The sequence below is a fragment of the Somniosus microcephalus genome, chromosome 1 (genome assembly GCF_052327205.1).
Source record: "Somniosus microcephalus isolate GS21.2 chromosome 1, FLI_Smic_1.0, whole genome shotgun sequence".
In the NCBI taxonomy this organism is placed as follows: domain Eukaryota; kingdom Metazoa; phylum Chordata; class Chondrichthyes; order Squaliformes; family Somniosidae; genus Somniosus; species Somniosus microcephalus.
This window is the reverse complement of record NC_140987.1, coordinates 164,852,148-164,874,044: the sequence shown is the minus strand read 5'-3', so window position 1 is coordinate 164,874,044 and position 21,897 is coordinate 164,852,148. Positions and strand designations below refer to the sequence as shown.

General features: G+C 44.5%; 1 protein-coding gene across 2 annotated transcripts in view; it reads right to left on the bottom strand.

The window, feature by feature from the left end:
• Positions 1-15,321: 15,321 nt before the first annotated feature.
• trim36 (tripartite motif containing 36) overlaps positions 15,322-21,897 on the bottom strand; it is a 162,069-nt gene continuing 155,493 nt past the window's right edge. For both annotated transcript variants that reach the window (XM_085987079.1, XM_085987080.1), the window contains one exon: positions 15,322-16,096. In XM_085987079.1, coding sequence (XP_085843205.1) covers positions 15,745-16,096 — 352 coding nt within the window. In that variant the 3' untranslated portion in view covers positions 15,322-15,744. The remainder of the gene's footprint in view (positions 16,097-21,897) is intronic.

Here is a 21,897-nt window from a genome sequence, read left to right as displayed (position 1 = left end):
TCGGTCCTTGGACCCCAGCTATTCACAATATATATTAATGATCTGGATGAGGGAACTAGATGTAATATCTCCAAGTTTGCAGACGACACAAAGCTGGTTGGGCGTGTGTGCTGTGAGGAGGATGCCGAGAAACTCCAGTATGATTTGGACAGGTTGGGTGATTGGGCAGAAGCATGGCAGATGCAATATAACATGGATAAATGCGAGGTTATCCACTTTGGTGTCAAAAACAGGAAGGCAGATTATTATCTAAATGGCAATAGATTGGGAGAAGGGGAAGTGCAACGATACCTGGGTGCCCTTGTGCACCAGTTGCTGAAGGTAAGCATGCAGGTGCAGCAGGCGGTTAAGAAGGCAAATGGTATGTTGGCCTTCGTAGCGAGAGGGTTTGAGTACAGGAACAAGGATGTCTTGCTGCAGTTGTACAGGGCCTTGGTGAGGCCACATCTTGAGTATTGTGTGCAGTTTTGGTCGCCTTATCTGAGGAAGGATGTTCTTGCCATGGAAGGAGTTCAGTGAAGATTCACCAGGCTGATACCTGGGATGGCAGGAATGACATATGAGAAGAGATTAGGGTCGATTGGGCTTCTACTCGCTGGAGTTTAGAAGAATGAGAGGGGATCTCATCGAAACTAATAAAATTCTAACAGGACTAGACTGACTAGATGCTGGAAGGATGTTCCCGATGGTCGGGGAGTCCAGAACCAGGGGTCACAGTCTAAGGATAAGGTGTAAGCCATTTAGGACAGAGATGAGGAGGAATTTCTTCACCCAGAGAGTGGTAAACCTGTGGAATTCTCTGCCAAAGAACGCAGTAGAGGCCAATTCATTAAATATATTCAAGAAGGAGTTGGATATATTTCTTAAGGCTAAAGGGATCAAGGGATATGGAGAGAAGGCAGGAACAGGGTACTGAATTTGGATGATCAGACATAATCACATTGAATGGGGGAGCAGGCTCGAGGGGCCGAATGGCCTACTCCTGCTCCTATCTTCTATGTTTCTATGGAAGATGACCAGCAATGCATCTATTATTTCTAGGGCCACTTCCTTAAGTACCCTAGGATGTAGATTATCATCCCCTGGGGATTTATCGGCCTTCAATCCCATCAATTTCCCTAACACCATTTCCTTACAAATACTGATTTCATTCAGTTCCTCCATCTCATTAGACCCTATGTTCCCCAACATCTCTGGGAGGTTATTTGTGTCCTCCTTTGTGAAGACGGAACCAAAGTATGTATTTAATTGGCCTGCCATTTCTTTGCTCCCCATTATAAATTCCCCTGATTCTGACTGCAAGGGACCTATGCTTGACTTCACCAATCTTTTTCTCTTCACATTACTATAGAAGCTTTTACAGTCAGTTTATATGTTCGCTGCAACCTTACTCTCATACTCTATTTTCCCTCTCTTAATTAATCTGTTTGTCCTCCTTTGCTGAATCCTAAACTGCTCCTAATCCTCAGGTTTGCTGCTTTTTCTGGACGATTTATATGTCCTCTCCTTGGATCTTATGCTATCGATAATTTCCCTTGTTAGCCATGGTTGAGTCACCTTTTTTGTTTTATTTTTATGCCAAACAGGGATGAACAAATTCTGTAGTTCATCCATGCGATTTTTAAATGTTTGCCATTGCCTATCCACCGTCAACCCTTTAAGTAATGTTCCCCAATCCATCCTAGCCAACTCGCGCCTCATACCATCATAGTTTCCTTTATTTAAATTCAGGACCCTAGTCTCTGATTCGACTACTTCACTCTCCATCTTAATGAAGAATTCTATCATATTATGATCGCTCCGCCCCAAGGGGTCTCACACAAGATTGCTAATTAATCCTTTCTCATTACATAATACCCAGTCTAAGATGACCTGATGTCTATTTGGTTCCTTGACATATTGGTCCAGGAATTCCTCCTCCACAGTATTGTTACTAATTTGGTTAGCCCAATCTATATGTAGATTAAAGTCACCCATGATAACTACTGTGCCCTTATTGCACGTGTCTCTAATTTCCCGTTTAATGCCATCCCCAACCTCAGCATTACTGTTTGGGGTCTGTATACAACTCCCACTAACGTTTTCTGCTCCTTGGTATTTCTCAGCTCTACCCATACAGATTCCACATCATCAGAGCTAATATCCTTCCTTATTATTGTGTTAATCTCCTCTTTAACCAGGAATGCTACCCCACCTCCTTTTCATTTTTGCCTGTCTTTCCTGAATATTGAATACCCCTGGATGTTGAATTCCTAGCCTTGGTCACCCTGGAGCAATGTCTCCGTAATCCCAATAATATCATATCCGTTTACATCTATTTGTGCAGCTAATTCATCCACCTTATTATGAATGCTCCTCGCATTAAGACACAAAGGCCTAGAAATTGAGTTTTGGCTTAGCCAGGGCTTTAGCGCCGGAAGTTAGTGGCGGCGCTAAGTCCCCCTGCGCGCGCCAAAAATTCAGCAGGGCCGCGCCCAAACGGCTGCCGGCGCTACTGAAGGGTCTTTGCGGCGGTAAATCGGCGCTAACTGCCGTTTCGCGCCGCAATTCCGGCGCTGCGGCACCCGATGCGGTGCAGCAGGCTCGGGAAGTGCAGGCCTCCTCCTTCCCTTAAGGAGGAGCTGCCTGCACCCGATCGCGGCCCGCGAAAATCTTTTAAAAAATGAGCCCGGCACCTCGGACAAGTGCCGGGCTTGCTTCTGTTCCGGGGGGGGGGGGAGGGAGCTGCGGCCAGGCGGCCGGCGGGAAAGCGGCCGGCCACCGCGGGGCCTTTAATGCGCCGGCGCAAAGACTCGTAAGACTCTGTTGCCAGAGTCTTAGTTGCGGCTGTCACGGGCGAGGCGGCCGCAACTGAATTTCGGCGCTGGGGCCCGTCGGCATGGCAACCGGGATGCTGCGCACACCGATGACGTCATCGGTGCCGGCGCAGCGCTACCGGTCTACCGCGGCGTAAGGGCCCCAGGCAATTTCGGCGCCGGCGCCAAATGCAGCGCTAGGCCCTCTAGCGCCGCAAAATCGGCGCTAAGGGCACTCAATTTCTAGGCCAAAGTCTTCAGGCTTGTTTTTTTTTTAACACTCTTAGACCTTTTAGAATTATTATTTACTGTGCCCATGTTTGATTTAAACCCTTGATTTCTCTGACTGCCACTTTTGCTTTTCTCCTTCCTGTCTTTTGCTTTTATCCTTGCTTCCCTTTCCTCTGTCTCCCTGCACAGGTTCCCAACCCCCTGCCATTTTAGTTTAAACCCTCCCCAACAGCACTAGCAAACCTTCCCCCTAGGACTTCGGTCCCGGTCCTGTCCACGTGCAAACCGTCCAGTTTGTACTGGTCCCGCTTCCCTTTCTTTGGTAACACCTCCCAAACCCATAACCTCCACCTAGAAGGACAAGGGCAGCAAATGCATGCAAACACCGTCACCTCCAAGGTTCCCTCCAAGTCACACACCATGCTGACTTGGACATATATTCACGTTCCTTCATTCTTGCTGGGTCAAAACCCTGGAACTCCCACCCTAACAGCACTGTGGTGGCACCTTCATCACACAGACAGCACGGTTCTAGAAGAAAGGCAACTAGGGATGGACAATAGATGCCATTCTTTCCAGCAATGCCCACAAGCTGTAAATGAATGTTTAAAAAGATTGAAATCAATGGCTCCATGGGGAATCAGGATTACACCAGACTAAGACTTCTGTGCAGAACAACTGAGCTTTCAATATTAGAGCAATTACAATTACAAGGGGGCGCAGTAAGGACTCTATACAAAGATCATCCCTCACTATAACCAGTTACAAGGCATAGAATCATAGAATGATACAGCACAGAAGGGGGCCATTCGGCCCATTGTGCCTGTGCTGGCTCTATGAAAGAGCTATCCAATTAATCCCACTCCCCCGCTCTTTCCCCATTATCCTGCAAAATTTTCCCCTTCAAGGATCTATCCAATTCCCTTTTGAAAGTTATTGAATCTGCTTACAATAACAATAAGAACACCTGGTGTTTGTATAGCGCCTTTAATGTAGTAAAACATCCCAAGGAGTTGCACAGGAGTATTTTAAGACAAACAATTTGACGTCGATGCACATAAGGATAAATTAGGGCAGGTGACCAAAAGCTTGGTCAAAGAGGTAGGTTTTAAGTAGTGTCTTAAAGGAAGAAAGAGAGGTAGCGAGGTGGACAGGTTTAGGCAGGGAATTCCAGAGCTTAGGGCCTAGACAACAGAAGGCATGGCCACCAAAGATTGAGCGACTATAATCAGGGACCCTCAAGAGGGTTCTTTCCATCACCTTTTCAGGCAGTGCATTCCAGATCATAACAACTTGTTGTGAATGTCTTTTCCTCATGCCACCTCTGGTTCTTTTGCCAATTATCTTACATCTGTGTCCTCTGGTTACCGAACCTTCTGCCACTGGAAACATCCAACTGAAGTGAGTAAAGTGTAGCTGTTCAATCAAAGCCCTACTTCTCCTGTTGCCAAAAAGAAGGATATGTTAAGGATAAGGTCATGTATTGACAAGTTGCTCATGGGTGTTTCATTATGTTGACAGCTTGGTGTGTGCTTCTTCATATTACCTCACACGCCACAATATCACAGCTTGCTTTAATTTAAAACATAGGACAGCTGTGTCACTGCTTAAATACTAGAAAGATTCCCAGTTATGAATGAGTAAGTACACATTTAAATTAATAAACAAATGGTCACTCATTAATTTTTGGGGGCATTTAAATATGGTTTATATTACTTGTCATAATTCCATTAACATACCATATCTGTGAGATGTATCATCAGCATTAAATAAGGAGCATATGTCCTTTAAATATATATAGGTGATTTTTGATGGCTCCTTCAGGCACAGAAGACCCTCCGAGGTGTCCAAAATGGGGTCTTGAGCTGAAACACCAGTTTAGCCCGCGTTTAGCGCGAGGCGCTATTTTGGTACAGGGATTGAAGCTTGCGCTAGGAATGGCCACTCAGAGGATCATTAAGCGGCTGATTGCCACTTAAATTGCCTGCTACACTCATTAAGGAGGCTGCACAGCATTTTGGTGGATAGCACTTGACCAAATGCCCTCTCCTAACAGCAACCAACTGAGGATTTTGAGCGCTACTTAATGGTATATCACCTTTCACTGTTCACTTGCTACTAAAGGTTTGAAGAGGATTTTTGAAACACATCAAGAGACTTTCTGGGACACTTTCTCAAGACTTCACCAACACTCTATTAACATTTATTCTGGAATTTCTCTGAGGACTTCACCTAGAAAGAGTGAGTGCTGTGCTTCTCTATCTTATTGAAAGAAAGACTTACATTTATATAGCACCTTTCACAACGACTGGACGTCTCAAAGCACTTTACAGCTAATGAAGTACTTTTGGAGTGTAGTCACTGTTGTATTGGACATCTTATAGGAGTCACCAGGAGAAAGGGAGTGCTTGATCATGGGCATCTTGCTCGGGGCCCCCCTTGGTCTACAGGAGGAATGGGAGAAGGACATGAGACCAGGCAAAGCAGCACCAGCTGCTTCAGGAAAGAGGGACAGGAAGGACAGTAGGGCGAGGTGGACTCCTTCCCCCCGGGGATACAGGACATCCCTCCTCCTCTGGACCTTCTCCCCAAGGACCTCCAGTGCCGCGTCTGAGAACTTGTGCACCCTCTCATTCGGTCCCTGAGCCATCCTGAAATCTGCCGCTGTGTGTCAGCCAGTGCACTCCAAACCTTTAGTGGAATTGGGTGCGTGGAGCCCACATATACTGCTCCATAAAAATTGCGTCTAATCAGTGCTTGAGTGCTAAACCTGCAGGTGTCTGTTTTAGCAGACTGATACCTGGGATGGCAGAGATGACGTATGAAGAGAGATTGGGTCGATTAGGCTTATATTCACTAGAGTTTAGAAGAATGAGAGGGGATCTCATTGAAACTTATAAAATTCTAACAGGACTAGACAGACTAGATGCAGGAAGGATGTTCCCGATGGCAGGGAGTCCAGAACCAGGGGTCACAGTCTAAGGAAAAGGGGTTAGTCATTTAGGACTGAGATGAGGACGAATTTCTTCACCCAGAGAGTGGTGAACCTGTGGAATTCTCTACCACAGAAGGCAGTTGAGGCCAATTCATTATATATATTCAAGAAGGAGTTAGATATATTTCTTAAGGCTAAAGCGATCAAGGGATATGGGGAGAAAGCGGGGACAGGGTACTGAATTTGGATGATCAGTCATGATCTCATTAAATGGAGGAACAGGCTCGAGGGGCCGAATGGCCTACTCCTGCTCCTATCTTCTATGTTTCTATGTTAGCGGCTCCAGGCAAGTTCAAATTATGGTAATCAGCAAATAGGACAAGAATTGTGTACTAAAACAAGACTTTCAAACAGGCATATCTTATTAGCACAGCACCCATTTAGCACCTGTTTCCACCCTTTCACCAAAATAATCACCATTGTGTCCAATTTTCTGATCCCAGTAAAATAGGCTTCTACTGGCCCAAACCTTAGGTCCACCCATAACATGGGTTTGGGGGGTGGGCTGCATTCAACTTTCCAAATATGTATTTTGCCCCCTATTTTGCCTAGGTGGCTGGTGAACGAGGCCTGCAACAGCCTTAGCTGGGGATCAGAAGATTAGGCACAGGAGCATTTATCAAGTGTTGCAGTTCACCACAAAAGGGAAGTTATGGGGACAGTAATGTTCCCTAATTGTTCACAATGGTAGAGTGGAGACATGTGGCGAATACTGCTCCCTTTGATGCTGTAGGTCTGGAGGTCCTGCTTCAAAAGGTCCCCTTGAGGAGAATGGGCATATAAAACCAGGAAAAACGCAATGCCAGTTGAATGGATGATATGGTCAACACCGGAGTCAATACAGTCACCCAGCTTCTCTTGTATCTGGCTGCAAATGTATTATTATGTGATATACTCTCACAAGTATGCTCCTCACTTTAGCACACATTTCTTGGGAGGTATATGAAGCATGGCACAAATAGAAGTTGGAATTCACCAACCCTGTGGGAAACACCATTTCAAGCACTGTACACAATTAATATCCTGTTGCACACATATTTTGATTGTGCCCAAGCTGCATGGCATATTTTTTCTTGCAGGTGGAGCTGGTTCAATTATGTCAAGAGAGAGTATTTAGATAAGGAAAAGGAGGCAAAGAAAGAGTTTTGGGGCATACACGAGGTGACCATGTGGAGCAGGAGATTAAGCTATTGTAGGAGATATGCTGGCTTCGCTGAAAATGGCAGGAGTGGAACCAGGCTAGCAGTGTTGCCCAGATGTCTCCATGATGCCATTATGACCAATTTATTTACTTTTCTGTCCCCACCACAACTTTTGCTTTAGTGGTTAGTTGCAGCCCTTTAAGAGCTGCTGCCTCACTGGATTTTTCCAACGTCCAGCCAAGTGTGCTGTAGCCCAAGCTCTCTGGGCAAGCTTTCCCTGTGCCTGTAGCCTACTGAAATTAGAGGTGACGGAACTCCATTATCAGAAGATCAGGATTTAAATATTTTTTTTAATTTTGCATTTTGTCCTCCTGGTCCCTCTTCTGAAAGCAGTGATTTGTGGTGGGAGTATTTTCTATGGGCAGCATTCTTCATAGATAGCCTAGTTAGAGAGTGTAGCCTATTTGATGTGGGAAATATAAAAGCCTGGGCTAATCCCATTCCTGTGATCAGAGTTATCGAGGATCACAAGACAGCCTTCAGAACCAGGACCAGGACCCTGGCTGCTTTTTCTCTTCTTAGCCCAAAGAAGCTGAAAAAGAAAAGCGCTCACCATCAACCCAGCTGAGATCAAGTAAGTCAGGGCATACGAGTGACTTACAAACCTCGGAAATTTCTAGTCTGTATGACTCAATACCATACCCTGGGGTGGATTTTAATTTGTGGCGGATTTTAACTTGGAGTGGGTATCCGCTGAGAGTTAATTGCCCGTCCACCAGAGGCAGCAGGGGACCATGGCAATTTTCACCACGGCGCCTCCTATAAATGAGGCACTGAATCAAGCACTGCCACGTCTCTTCTGGAGCACTAAACCACGCAGGCGGGGAGGTAGCGGTGCAGCGCTGCCGGGATCTGAGGCTCCTTCCCTCTCTTAAAGGGAAAGGCCATTGCTGCAGGCTCTGCATTTCAACGATGTCCCTCATCACTGACGGTAGCCGGGATCCGCGACGATCGGCCCCAAGCACGCTAACAGAGCGCAGGGCTGAACATAGAAACATAGAAGATAGGAGCAGGAGTAGGCCATTCGGCCCCTCGAGCCTGTTCCTCCATTCAATGAGATCATGGCTGATCGTCCAAATTCAGTACGCTGTTCCTGCCTTCACTCCATACCCATTGATCCCTTTAGCCTTAAAAAATATATCCAACTCCTCCAATATATTTAATGAATTGGCCTCCACTGCCTTCTGTGGTAGAGAATTCCACAGGCTCACCACTCTCTGGGTGAAGAAATTCCTCCTCATCTCTGTCCTAAATGGCTTACCCCTTATCCTTAGACTGTGACCCCTGGTTCTGGACTCCCCCGCCATCGGGAACATCCTTCCTGCATCTAGTCTGTCTAGTCCTGTTAGAATTTTATAAGTTTCGATGAGATCCCCTCTCATTCTTCAAAACTCCAGCGAGTACAAGCCCAATCGACTCAATCTCTCCTCATACGTCATTCCTGCCATCCCAGGTATCAGCCTGGTGAATCTTCGCTGCACTCCTTCCATGGCAAGAACGTCCTTCCTCAGATAAGGCGACCAAAACTGCACACAATACTCCAGCTGTGGTCTCACCAAGGCCCTGTACAACTGCAGCAAGACATCCTTGTTCCTGTACTCAAACCCTCTCGCTACGAAGGCCAACATACCATTTGCCTTCTTAACCGCCTGCTGCACCTGCATGCTTACTTTCAGCGACTGGTGAACAATCGCGGCAGTTAAAAATTTTCAAACGGCAACGTAAGGCATGGAAACAATTTTTTTCTGCAGACCAGTGGCCTTACCTTTAATTACCGTTCCTGAAGCGCCCGGCCTCCTGAACAATGCCTCCTGCAGCTGTCGATGTTATCGCCCGCGATGCTGCAGAGGGCGGAACTGAATTTTGGGTCCATGGTATTACCGGGGCGCTGCACAGCACGATGACGCCACGATCTCCGCGCACAGGAGATCGTGGTGCTAGGTGTTACCGCCACCACAAACCTCCAGGTGAATTTCGCGGGTGGCAGCATACTATCGCTGCGCCTGGGCTGTATGTCGTTAGCACCCCTTTATTACCCCCTGGAGGCACTAACAGGAGGCGCAAAGGAGGCAAATTTCCCGCCCAATGCATGTACATTTTCTTATTGGTCTATTCCAGTAAATGAAGGTGTATTGGCTTTTTCCAGTATAGCACTTTACCCTCCACTTATTTCAAAATGCTGACAGCCTTTTATTCAATCAAAGCGTAATAGCTGAATAGAAAATGTCTGATCTTGTTAATGCCTATCCGATATTGACAGAGGTTTCAGATGTGGCTTAATATAGTTATAGCTGTCTCTCAGTTCCAATCAGACAGCAAGATTTAAATTGTATAATCTTTCGGATGTGCTGAGACAAGATTCATCCAAGGAGCCACGTTATTCATTATTTGAGTGTAATTCAAAATCTGCAGTGAACTGTGTGACCGGGGATGAGATAGCAATCCCAAAGTGGAAGGTTCACAATTGTTGTGCCAGATTCCTCCTATACAAAAATAACACACTTCAGACTTCACATCGGGCTTTGGCTTAATTCTTGACATGTGGATTATTATTGTTGTCATGTAAAGAAATAGAAAAACAGCAGGAAAAAATTAGAAATAAAAGGGGGAATTTTAACTCCCAGGCGCGAGGCCGGCAGAACGCACAGGCAGACAGCACGGGAGTTGTAGGGGCTCAAATCATTATTTTGGCCAAGGGGATGCTGTGATGGTCAGTAACAGAGGGAAGGTAAGGTGTGGGACAAATGTTGAAAGTGGAATTGAGGTTGTGATCACTCGTACCGCAGACAGATGATTCAATCCCGGATATCCTGGCCAGAAAGGGGCTGTCTGGGTTGCATCCTTCCTTCTGCTTTTTCTTCTTCTTTTTCCTCCTCCCTCTGTGAGCAGCTTGGCCCCTTTGCTGCCTCTGCTCCTCTGTGAGCAGCTTGGCCCCTTTGCTGCCTCTGCTTCATCTCTATGTGCTCCCCCAGGACTGTGACCAAGTGGTCTTCTCAGAGGTAAAGTACTGCAGATGCTGTAAACCTGAAATAAAAACAGAAAATGCTGCAAATACTCAGCAGATCAGGCAGTATCTGTGGAGAGAGAAACAAAGTTAACATAACTGACCTGAAATGTTAACTCTGTTTCTCTCTCCATAGATGCTGCCTGATCTGCTGAATATTTGCAGCATTTTCTGCCTTTCAGAGGCCTTCCTTTACCATCCGAGGCCTTGCAAGCAGCCATCAACATTCCCTACACACTTTAAGACCGCTATAAATGTATTGCACTAAGCCATTACTTCAATAAAATAAAAATAGTTCAAAAGCTGAAATCTAAACTTACCTGAAAGATGTGCTTGTTCCTTTAAGAAGTGCTGACAGCATCTCTGCAGTACTGCTGCATGTATGTTCTTCTGTGCGTGGTGAGGAGCGAGCGTTATGGCATGCGGCAATGTCCAAAATCGCAGTCGTGCGTCAAATCAGGCGTTACATGGCGATTGACTGCATATTTGCATTGGAGAAGTGAGCGCTGGCAATGGCAGCACTATCGACCTCTCCAAAATGGCGTCCACTGTATCCTGCACCGGAAGCAGGTGGAAGCAAGGCGGCCACCACTTTTTAAAGAAATACCTCGTTAATGGTTGGTGCTAAGGTAGGCAATTTTCCGGCCATGAAATCCAGACTATTGCCATAGTAATTTGGAAAGTTCATGAGGAAATAATGAGAGTCTTTGAGTACGATTCCTTGAATTTCACGTCAGGATTATTCCTCAGGGGTTGCCAGGCAGGCTGGTCATTAAATTATTTATTTTTGCATGTTACTGTCGCTTTAGGACAATGGCAAGACTCCAGGGGTTCATTAGCTAAAATGGTCATATTATTGAGAAACATATCCGGCTATCAACATAGATGTCAGTGTGGGTGGATCAATCAGAATAGCCTTTTGTCCATACACAGATGGCTTGAAAGTGAGTTTTTGCCTGAAACAGCATAGAGGTTCATTCTTATTGTTTTCCATGGAATGAGCAATAGGAGATTGATGTACAGGTAGACTACCCTTTATCCGGACTTCCGAAAACCGAAACCCTCTAAAAACCGAAGGTTTTTTCGTTCAGCGTAAGTCGTGCGTACGAACGAAAAAACCTTCGGTTTTTAGAGGGTTCCAGTTTTGGAAGTTCGGATAAAGGGTAAGTCGTGCGCACGACCCCCCGCCGGCCCCGACAACCGCCGACCCCGCCAGCCCCGACAACCGCCGACCCCCCCGCGGACCCCGCCGGCCCCGACAACCGCCGACCCCCCCCGCGGACCCCGACAACCGCCGGCCCCGACAACCGCCGACCCCCCCGCGGACCCCGCCGGCCCCGACAACCGCCGACCCCCCCGCGGACCCCGCCGGCCCCGACAACCGCCGACCCCCCCGCGGACCCCGCCGGCCCCGACAACCGCCGACCCCCCCGCGGACCCCGCCGGCCCCGACAACCGCCGACCCCCCCGCGGACCCCGCCGACCCCGACTGACTTACGCTGAGCGTCAGCGTAAGTCGTGCGCACGACCCCCCCGCGGACCCCCGCCGACCCACCTTCCGAAATCCGAAATTCTCCTTTATCCGAAACTCGGCTGGTCCCGAGGTTTTCGGATAAAGGATAGTCTACCTGTACTTCACGGTGGAAACGATATTCGGTTCATTCATGTATTTTATGTAAAATAAACTGGAGTGCTTTTCAATCTGCATGCTAGATTATGGTAGCTGGTATATGCAACAAGTATTTTATCTCTAGGTCACACTATTATTTAACTCAATATTGGGCAATAAAGGTTTATTCTGGATCATAGGGGACACGAGGTCTGCTTACAAGAGTAACCAGTGATGTTATACTCAAAAAAATGTTGAGCACATAACCTAGAAAATTGTAACATAGCATAACCGGTCTGCAAGCTATATCATAAAGCCTCATGTCACTCCAGCTGAAAATGACCTGTGAACTCTGGTCTTCAGCAACCTATTCTAGCCCTTCTTTCTCTTTTCCTCCTCTAGAAATGCCAGAGGAAACAGAACCTGTGCATTCAGCCTGTGGTTGGTAAAATGTTGGAGTCTATTATTAAGGAAGCAATAACAGGACATTTGGATAAGCATAATTTAATCGGACAGAGTCAGCATGGTTTTACGAAGGGGAAGTCATGTTTGACAAATTTGCTCGAATTCTTTGAGGACGTAACAAACCGGGTGGATAAAGGGGAACCAGTGGATGTGGTGTATTTGGACTTCCAAAAGGCATTTGACAAGGTACCACACAAAAGATTACTGCACAAGATAAAAAAATCACGGGATTGGGGGCAATATACTGGCATGGGTGGAACAGAAAACAGAGAGTTGGGATAAATGGTTCATTCTCGGGTTGGCAATCAGTAACTAGTGGTGTTCCGCAGGGGTCAGTGCTGGGACCCCAACTCTTTACAATCTATATTAACGATTTGGAGGAAGGGACCGAGTGCAACGTATCCAAGTTTGCCGACGATACAAAGATAGGAGGGAAAGCGATGAGTGAGGAGGACATAAAAAACCTGCAAAAGGACATAGACAGGCTGGGTGAGTGGGCAAAGATTTGGCAGATGGAATATAATGTTGGAAAGTGTGAGGTTATGTACTTTGGCAGAAAAAATCAAAGAGCAAGTTATTAGCTAAGTGGAAAGAAACTGCAAAGTGCTACTGTACAAAGGGATCTGAGGGTCCTGGTGCATGAAACACAGAAGGTTAGTATGCAGGTACAGCAGGTGATCAGGAAGGCCAATGGAATCTTGGCTTTTATTGCAAGGGGGATGGAGTATAAAAGCAGGGAAGTCTTGCTGCAGTTATACAGGGTACTGGTGAGGCCACACCTGGAATACTGCGTACAGTTTTGGTTTCCATATTTAAGAAAAGATATACTTGCTCTCGAGGCAGTTCAGAGAAGGTTCACTTGGTTGATTCTGAAGATGAGGGGGTTGACTTATGAGGAAAGGTTGAGTAGGTTGGGCCTCTACTCATTGGAATTCAGAAGAATGAGAGGCGATCTTATCGAAACATATAAGATTGTGAGGGGGCTTGATCGGGTGGATGCGGTGAGGATGTTTCCACTGATGGGTGAGACTAGAACTAGGGGGCATAATCTTAGAATAAGGGGCTGCCCTTTCAAAACTGAGATGAGGAGAAACTTCTTCACTCAGAGGGTAGTAAATCTATGGAATTTGCTACCTCAGAGAGCTGTGGAAGCTGCGACATTAAATAAATTTAAAACGGAGATAGACAGTTTCCTAGCTGATAAGGGAATAAGGGGTTACGGGGAGAGGGCAGGGAAGTGGACTTGAGTCTAAGTTCGGATCAGCCATAATCCTATTGAATGGCGGAGCAGGCCCGAGGGGCTGTATGGCCTACTCCTGCTCCTACTTCTTATGTTCTTATGTAAAGCACGTGCTGTCACTCACTCTCCCTTTGCAAGCACCAGCTCAGAGCACACATCCTGGGGAAATTAGAGTGTACCAGAAGGGAGTGCACTGGGTGACAGACAGAGCATAAGTGAGCAAAAGCAGCTGGTGACAGATGATGAAAGGGAAGACTTTGCTGACTGAAGGGTTCGGATATCTTGCCTCTTGGCTGATGAGCATGGAAATCCCGATCTCACAGGTCCTGCTTTTCAAAGAAGGATGCTTGCAGAAAATCAAATGCATGTGCATGCACTGGGGACCAGGTCAGCGAGTGTGCTGGAGATGCCAGATTGAATGTTGGTGGCTACTACCTATATGTGCATTTTTGCTGCACTGCAGTCCATATGACAGCTCCAGGGCAATGTATAGCAAAGGCTGCCACCGCAGTGCTTCTTCCCTGGATGCTCAGACTGCTGCCATAGAATCTAGGGTTCCAGATTAAAGGGGGCTGACTCCTCTGGATTCAAAGGATTGGGGCTCAATTGCAGACAAGCACAGCATGGGCTTGACTTATCTCTTTGGTACCAGTAGGTCTGCTTTCCTGCAGATCAGTGGTCATACAAAGGTAGTGCACTAGTGGCTTAATGATGCTGTCCATCAAAATGGCAGTACATCGAGGTTCTTGAGCTAGCCCCCTACAATGCCTGCACATGTGGTTGAAAGGATGGAAGATCCAGACTATCCATGCAGCAGTACAAGATGTGCAGCCTGTGTCAGGTCTACCCTCTCATGAGATGAGGGCCATTTCTAACCCAAGAGCCTCGAACTGTAAAGTAGCAGTGAGTCATCTCAACCCACTTACCATCGTTGTTGTAATTTTGTGAGACATTTACTTTTATATATTCTTTATTAGGGATTATCTACCCACTTTGCCAGACCCACCCCAATATAAATCTCGAGTCAAATCACTACCCTCTATTGTAAAATATACCTGTGTTAACAATTGTCAGTGCTTCACTGTGGCTGTGTGGACTCTTCCCTTTCTGATGTATTCTCGCCAGTGATTGTTTTGCCTTCTATTCCACTTTAGCTGTTTTAGTGGCTGATTTTGCACATTTTGCACTTCATATATTTATATTATGGTTGAGAGATTGTTGACCCAGCTTCTGGCTAATATTTGAGGACACTTGATTATTAGAAACACGACAAGCAGACTCCATATGGCAAAATACCAGGCAGGCTCCATGTGTTCCCAGACAGACTGAGTATAGTACAACCAGGGTCGGCTCAATACAATACGCAACACCACCAGATGGGTTCAGTTATTTACCGAGTTGGACGGGCATACTATGGTGGGGGAAGATTTCCTTGAGTCTCTATGTGTTAGCGACATCCAAATCATAGCGGGAATAGTTCTTCTGATTGGTAATTCTGGCAAAATCATAAATGCATTCTTTTAAAATGCATTTGTAAATCTTTAATCCATTGATATGAATATTCATGATTGAATCTAGTGTATTGTTACAGCATTATGACATAGTAAAGGTATTCAAAAAGAAGCTGCTCAAAGAGTCTCTTCAACCAATGAGACTTCAGTTTTCATAATGAGCATGACTGCATTTTTGACTGGTGACTGCAGCTTCTCTTACTCCGTCCTAGTAGTGATGCAATGTGGGATTCTCACACCCAATACAGTCAATAACAACACAACACATACCAACTGGATTTACGTTTTTACTTTGAAAACTTTAAATAAGCCAAATGCAATCGGTCACTGCTACATATTTTAAAATAATTAAACACATCTCAACAGTATTTTTATTTCCTTTGAAAAGGTACATTTCCATCAAGTTTTAAACAATTCTATTTGTACCAAAAACAAAGTGAAGCAGAGGTGAAGGAGGATGAAAGGAAGATTTTAGAGAGCAGTAACTGTCCACCACCACTTTCTATTGTCTAATCAGTGGCTGTGTATTGCACAAAACTCTACCGAGAGCCATTCACAGGTGGAACCACATACAGAGGTTCTTCAAGCAATGCATGCCATAAAGTGCTATGAAAAGGGGAAGCAAACTTTTTTTTTACTGTTTTTAAATATATGGGAAAAAGCCTTCCAACAATTAAGAATTGAGAAAGAAACTAGATTTTGTAGATTAATTCTTTCATTGCAATTAATTCATCCAGATGTACCGCCCCTCCTCCCATTAGGCCAAAGGCAGGATACATCGTTCCAGAACATTCCACCCGTCTTTCGTACAGACATTGCATATTATCTGCATTGTAGAAACTCACTTTCCCTTTGTCGTAGTCCAGGCAAACACCAATCCGATTAGGCACAGGCAGAGAGCGGTTGCAAGATTCTGTGGATGAACTGTTAGGACCTTTTGGGATGAAGAACTTCCTCATCCCTATGGTAACAAAGGTGAAAGGTTGGGAGTGTTCCAAAGCAATATCTTCGCTCCCACTGTCGTGACCACTGTCTTGATCATACCTGTGAAAAACAAGAGCTTATTTTAAAGAAGGGGAGGGACAAAAACAACAAAACTGTAAATCCATCACTGAAATTTACAGCTGTGTTTTACAACAAAACTTAATAGTTTTCAGTTGATGATAAATAGGAGACAAAATAGCTCTAGCAAACCCGAGACTCAGTTTTAGATTATGCATCTTTCATTTTTCAGCAGTTGCTCCAGGTAGGCTTTTGCAGGATTAATTTGATGGTTTTCTATGTATTTACTTAACTACAGTACTTTATTTTAGCAATAATGTATTCACCTTCCCCAAGCTAGAAGAATCAAAGAGAATGAAGACAGAATCAAGCAAACAGCTTGTTGCATTTGCAAAGATAATCCAGAGGCCGTATGCAGAGCTCAGTTCATGTTGCTTTTAATGGCTGATCCAAACACACACTTACAGGCAAAAGCAATCGAATACCTATATCCAATGTCAGACACAATACAACGATAACAGCACTATCAAACTCCATGTGCTCAGGCCAAGGCAATCGAGTACCTATCACCAATGTCAGACATAACACAGCTCATCTCTATTACTTACTATATTATACCTGTAAGTATCTAATGTCTATTCTACACTGACTGTCCATTTTGTCTTTTTTTTTAAACCACAGCTATTTTTATTGCAGGAGCTGGAGGGAGACGTCTAGACTATTGTTAGTAGAATCATTTAGCCATACTAATTGCACATAAAAGACAACAGAAATACAAAAACTGCTGCAGAAATTGTTTAACTAAAACAAACCTGTAATTGAAGGTGGAAAATATGATATCAGGACTACCTATCCAGCTTATGTTGGAAAGTGTGAGGTTATGCACTTTGGCAAAAAAAATCAAAGAGCAAGTTATTATCTAAATGGAGAGAAACTGCAAAGTGCTACAGTACAAAGGAATCTGAGGGTCCTGGTGCATGAAACACAGAAGGTTAGTATGCAGGTACAGCAGGTGATCAGGAAGGCCAATGGAATCTTGGCTTTTATTGCAAGGGGGATGGAGTATAAAAGCAGGGAAGTCTTGCTGCAGTTATACAGGGTATTGGTGAGGCCACACCTGGAATACTGCGTACAGTTTTGGTTTCCATATTTAAGAAAAGATATACTTGCTCTCGAGGCAGTTCAGAGAAGGTTCACTCGGTTGATTCCGGAGATGAGGGGGTTGACTTATGAGGAAAGGTTGAGCCACTACTCATTGGAATTCAGAAGAATGAGAGGCGATCTTATCGAAACATATGAGATTGTGAGGGGGCTTGATCGGGTGGATGCGGTGAGGATGTTTCCACTGATGGGTGAGACTAGAACTAGGGGGCATAATCTTAGAATAAGGGGCTGGCCTTTCAAAACTGAGATGAGGAGAAACTTCTTCACTCAGAGGGTAGTAAATCTATGGAATTTGCTACCTCAGAGAGCTGTGGAAGCTGCGACATTAAATAAATTTAAAACGGAGATAGACAGTTTCCTAGCTGATAAGGGAATAAGGGGTTACGGGGAGAGGGCAGGGAAGTGGACGTGAGTCTAAGTTCGGATCAGCCATGATCCTATTGAATGGCGGAGCAGGCCCGAGGGGCCGTATGGCCTACTCCTGCTCCTACTTCTTATGTTCTTATTATCACTTTGAAAGTGGTGCTGCTGTTGAGGCTAATAATAATGGGTGGTAGAGTATCTTACTCAGGTTACCAACAGTATGGCAGGTACAGAGTGTCTCCCAGAGGCTGTTAATATTGAAAGGCGCAGAGCCTCAATCAGGCTGATAATAGGATAGGGAAGTGTAGAATGTCTCGTCAGGCTGGTCATAATGTATGAATGTGTAGAATGTCTCCCTCAGGCTGGTCATAGGAGTATGAATGTGTAGAGTTGAACAATTATCATGGCCAAATGCTTCAACTTAGAATATTCTCAGGTGTCTTGCTTAGGCTGGTAACAGTATAGGAAACTGTAGAGTATCTCGCTCAGATTGAAAATATAGGGAGGTATAGAGTATCTCCCTCAGACTGCTAATAGTATAGGGAGAGTTTGGGAGCAATTTACAGTGCCAGTTTTCTGCCTGAAAAACGAGCAGCCAGCAGAGAAAAATCAGATGGAACCTTGACCAGCCCTTGGACGCCCCGGCCTGCTTGATGCAATTCTCAGGCAGGCCTGTAAATTGGACTGTGCGATACCCACCAGTTTCGGATGGGACAGTGGAAGCACTGAAGGGTTCAGCATGCCGGATTTAATGTTAGATTGCTCTTAAAGCAAAACCAGTATGCAGCAATTTGAAACCGTAGATCAAAATATAATCAAGGAAAAGAGCACCTTAAACTTCTCAGATTGACATAAATATAGTTCTAACTGAAATGGGGCACAGTGGGGGATGGAATAATGGGAGTGGGTAGCCAGAGAACTGCCAACATAGCAGCCAGGACCATGTGGAAGGAAGTGGTACAGGTAGTGAGTGGCAACTCCCTAACCCCAGGACCCCTCTCCAATGCAGGATAAAGTTTAATAGCCATACGAGGTCAGAGAAGGTATGTGTTATGGCTACAAGCTGCTGTTAATGTATACTTTGTACATTTCAGACAGTGGACCTATATTTATCTTAACAGTACATTCATAAACCTAACATTAAAGATACCTCCTTACACTTGCTATCCTCTTCAAATTGCAAGACTTTGATTGTTTCTTCCTTCATCCAGCTCTATATTTCATTGGGTCAAATTCTAGGCTAGCATTAGTAGGGGCTATAGTACTAATTAATAATTGACAAGATTTGAGGTATTTTACTTTTACATTCCATCTGTGCAGCAACTCTAAAAGACAATAGTGTGGGTAATGGTAATTGGCACATTCATTTTAGTAGTGCTCTGGACTAATTATTGACATTTTTTGGAATTCTTTTTACAGATTGCTTGATACAAGTGGAAAGTATTTCCATGTGTCAGACTACTGTGCTGTGCATGTTAATCCGAAACACTTAAAAAAAAAAAAAAAAAACTCGCTTAATAATCTTCCCTGCATTGTTGCACTGGAACTGATCCAAAAGCGAAAGTCTGAAGATGCACTAGGATTCCACACTATCAAGGAGCCCTTGCAGTTTGCCCATTTTATTGATTTGTTAACACAGAAAATACTTTCTCATTCTAATTGAAAGGATGGTGAATGCCAACATCATTTACACAATTGGCTGGCAGCAGCTTTGAACAGTCCAGCACAAGTCATGAAGCATTTTATGCTGCATTGCAGCATGTGTGCCATGGGTGTCCTTGTAAAACTACTGCATAGCACTCGGGACACCAAGGGCTCTAGCCCACATCAAACCAAGATAACAACACCAAATGTTCCACAAGACAAGGGGGTAGATCTTGGCTTTGTGCGGTAGTGTAAAATCTCTCCCAATTTATTATTTCCATTCACTTAATTGAAGTCAATGGTAAGGAGAATTGGGCGGGATATAAAATGGGCTGCCGACTCGCTATCACCCATTTCATGCTTTCGTTGAAGACCAATTTCACTGCCAGGGAGTCAACGTCAAGTAGGTTCTACCCTTTTCATTGAACTTTATGATATTCAACAACTTTTCTTGGAATATTATTTAAAGGAAAAGAAAAAATGAAACCATTTCCAATCAGGACAAAATGGTTTTAATTTACACTTAGTGCACTTACTGTACATTAAAGAGATCATTTTTATTCCTCTTTTTGTTAATGAAATTGCAGGATTTATTCATAATACAACTGTGGAGCTCAGATGTATTAGGAATCCTCATAACTAACGCACAAATGCATCAGAAAAAAACTGCAAAAATTATGCTGAATGATCCATTAACCGCCACAATAGACACAGAAGCAGTCTAATTAATGCTTGCGTTAAAGTAACAGACAGGGGAATATCACACAATTTAATTCATCCATTAATATCACCAACAGCATTTTCCATGCTTATGAGTAAACATATGGCAGATCACTTTATAAGTTACACTTCTGTAAACTTTGCCAATGGAAGCACATATCAGAATTGCAGGTGTGAACCGTGTAGGATTTTCCAGCTGGAATTACTGATTTAGACGGCTGGTGCTCGGGGCTCCTTGCAGGAAACATAGAATCATACAGCACAGAAGGAGGCCATTCAGCGCATTGTGCCTGAGCCAACTCGCTGAAAGAGATACCCATTGCTGTGCTCTTTCCCCATAGCCCTGCAAATGTTTTTCTTTTCAAGTATTTATCCAATTCCCTTTTGAAAGTTACTGTAACGAATTCCTACGAATAATGGAGATCGACACAAGAGAACAATCAAACAGGTCTTTACTCAACGGAGATGCCACGAGGACTGCCTGGGCAGTCCCGTGGTTTGCGACGTGACGTCATCGCGTTTGCCCGTGTTTTCCTGCGCTCTTAAAGGGGCCACGCCCCGTACATGCAAACTCTATATACAAAACACAGTAATGCCTAACACAATGGTACAGGTTTAGGCTGGTGTTAGAACATCGTTAAAGAGAATTATATACAGTTAGCCAGAGTCATTCAGTGGTTCTGCCACATTACTACTGATTCTGCTTCTGCTATCCCCCATTGCCGATCACAACAACTCGCTGCATAAAAAATCTCCTCTCTGGTTCTTTTGCCAATCACCTTAAATCCGTGTTCTCTGGTTACTGACTCTTCTGCCAGTAGAAACAGTTTCTCCTCATTTACTCTTTTCATGACTTTGAACACCTCTATTAAATCTCTCCTGAGCCTTTTCTGCTCTAAGGATAACAATCCCAGCTTCTCGAGTCACTGCATATAATTAAAGTCCCTTATTCCTAATAGTAAATTCCCACCCTCTCCAAAGTCTTGACATCCAACGTAAAGTGTGGTGCGCAGAATTGAGCACAATACTCCAGTTGAGACCGAACCAGTGATTTATAAAGGTTTAACTTAACTTCCTTCCTTTTGTACTCTCCCTCTACTTATAAAGCCCAGAATCCTATATGCTTTTTTTTTAACAGCCTTCTCAACTTGTCCTGACAACGTCAAAGATTTGTGTAGGAGAACCCACAGGCCTCTCATTAATTTATATTACCGCTCCTCATTCTGCTTTCCAAAATGCATCAATTCACACTTCTCTGCATTAAATTTAATCTGCCATGTGTCTGCCCATTTTGCCAGTCTATCTATGCCCACCTGAAGTCTATTATTATCCTCCTCATTGTTTACTATTATTTCTGAGTTTTGTGTCATCTACAAATTTTGAATATTATGCCCTTTATACCCAAGTCCAGCTCATTTATATCAAAAAGAACAGTGGTTCCAATATCGACCCCTGGGTGACACCACTGTACACTTCCCTCCAGTCTGAAAAACAACCGTTCGCCAATACTCTCTGCTTTCTGTCTCTTAGCCAATTTCATATCCATGTCGCCACTGTTCCTTTAATCACATGGGCTTCAATTTTACTTACAAGTCTATTATGTGGCACTTTATCAAACACCTTTTGAAAGTCTATATACACAACATCAACCGCATTGCCCTCATCAACCCTCTCCGTTACTTCATCAAAGAACTCAGTCAAGTTTGTCAGACACTATTTGCTTTTTAAAAATCCATGCTGGCTGTCATTTACTAACCCATGTTCTTCCAAGTGCCAATTAATATAAAAGTTACCCTACCACCAACGTTAGGTTGACTGGTCTGTACCTACCGGATTTAGCACTCTCCCTTTTTTTGAACAGGGGTGTAACATTTGCAACACTCCAGTCCTCTGGCACCACTCCCACATCCAAGAGGATTGAAAGATTGTAGCCAGAGCCTCCGCTATTTCCA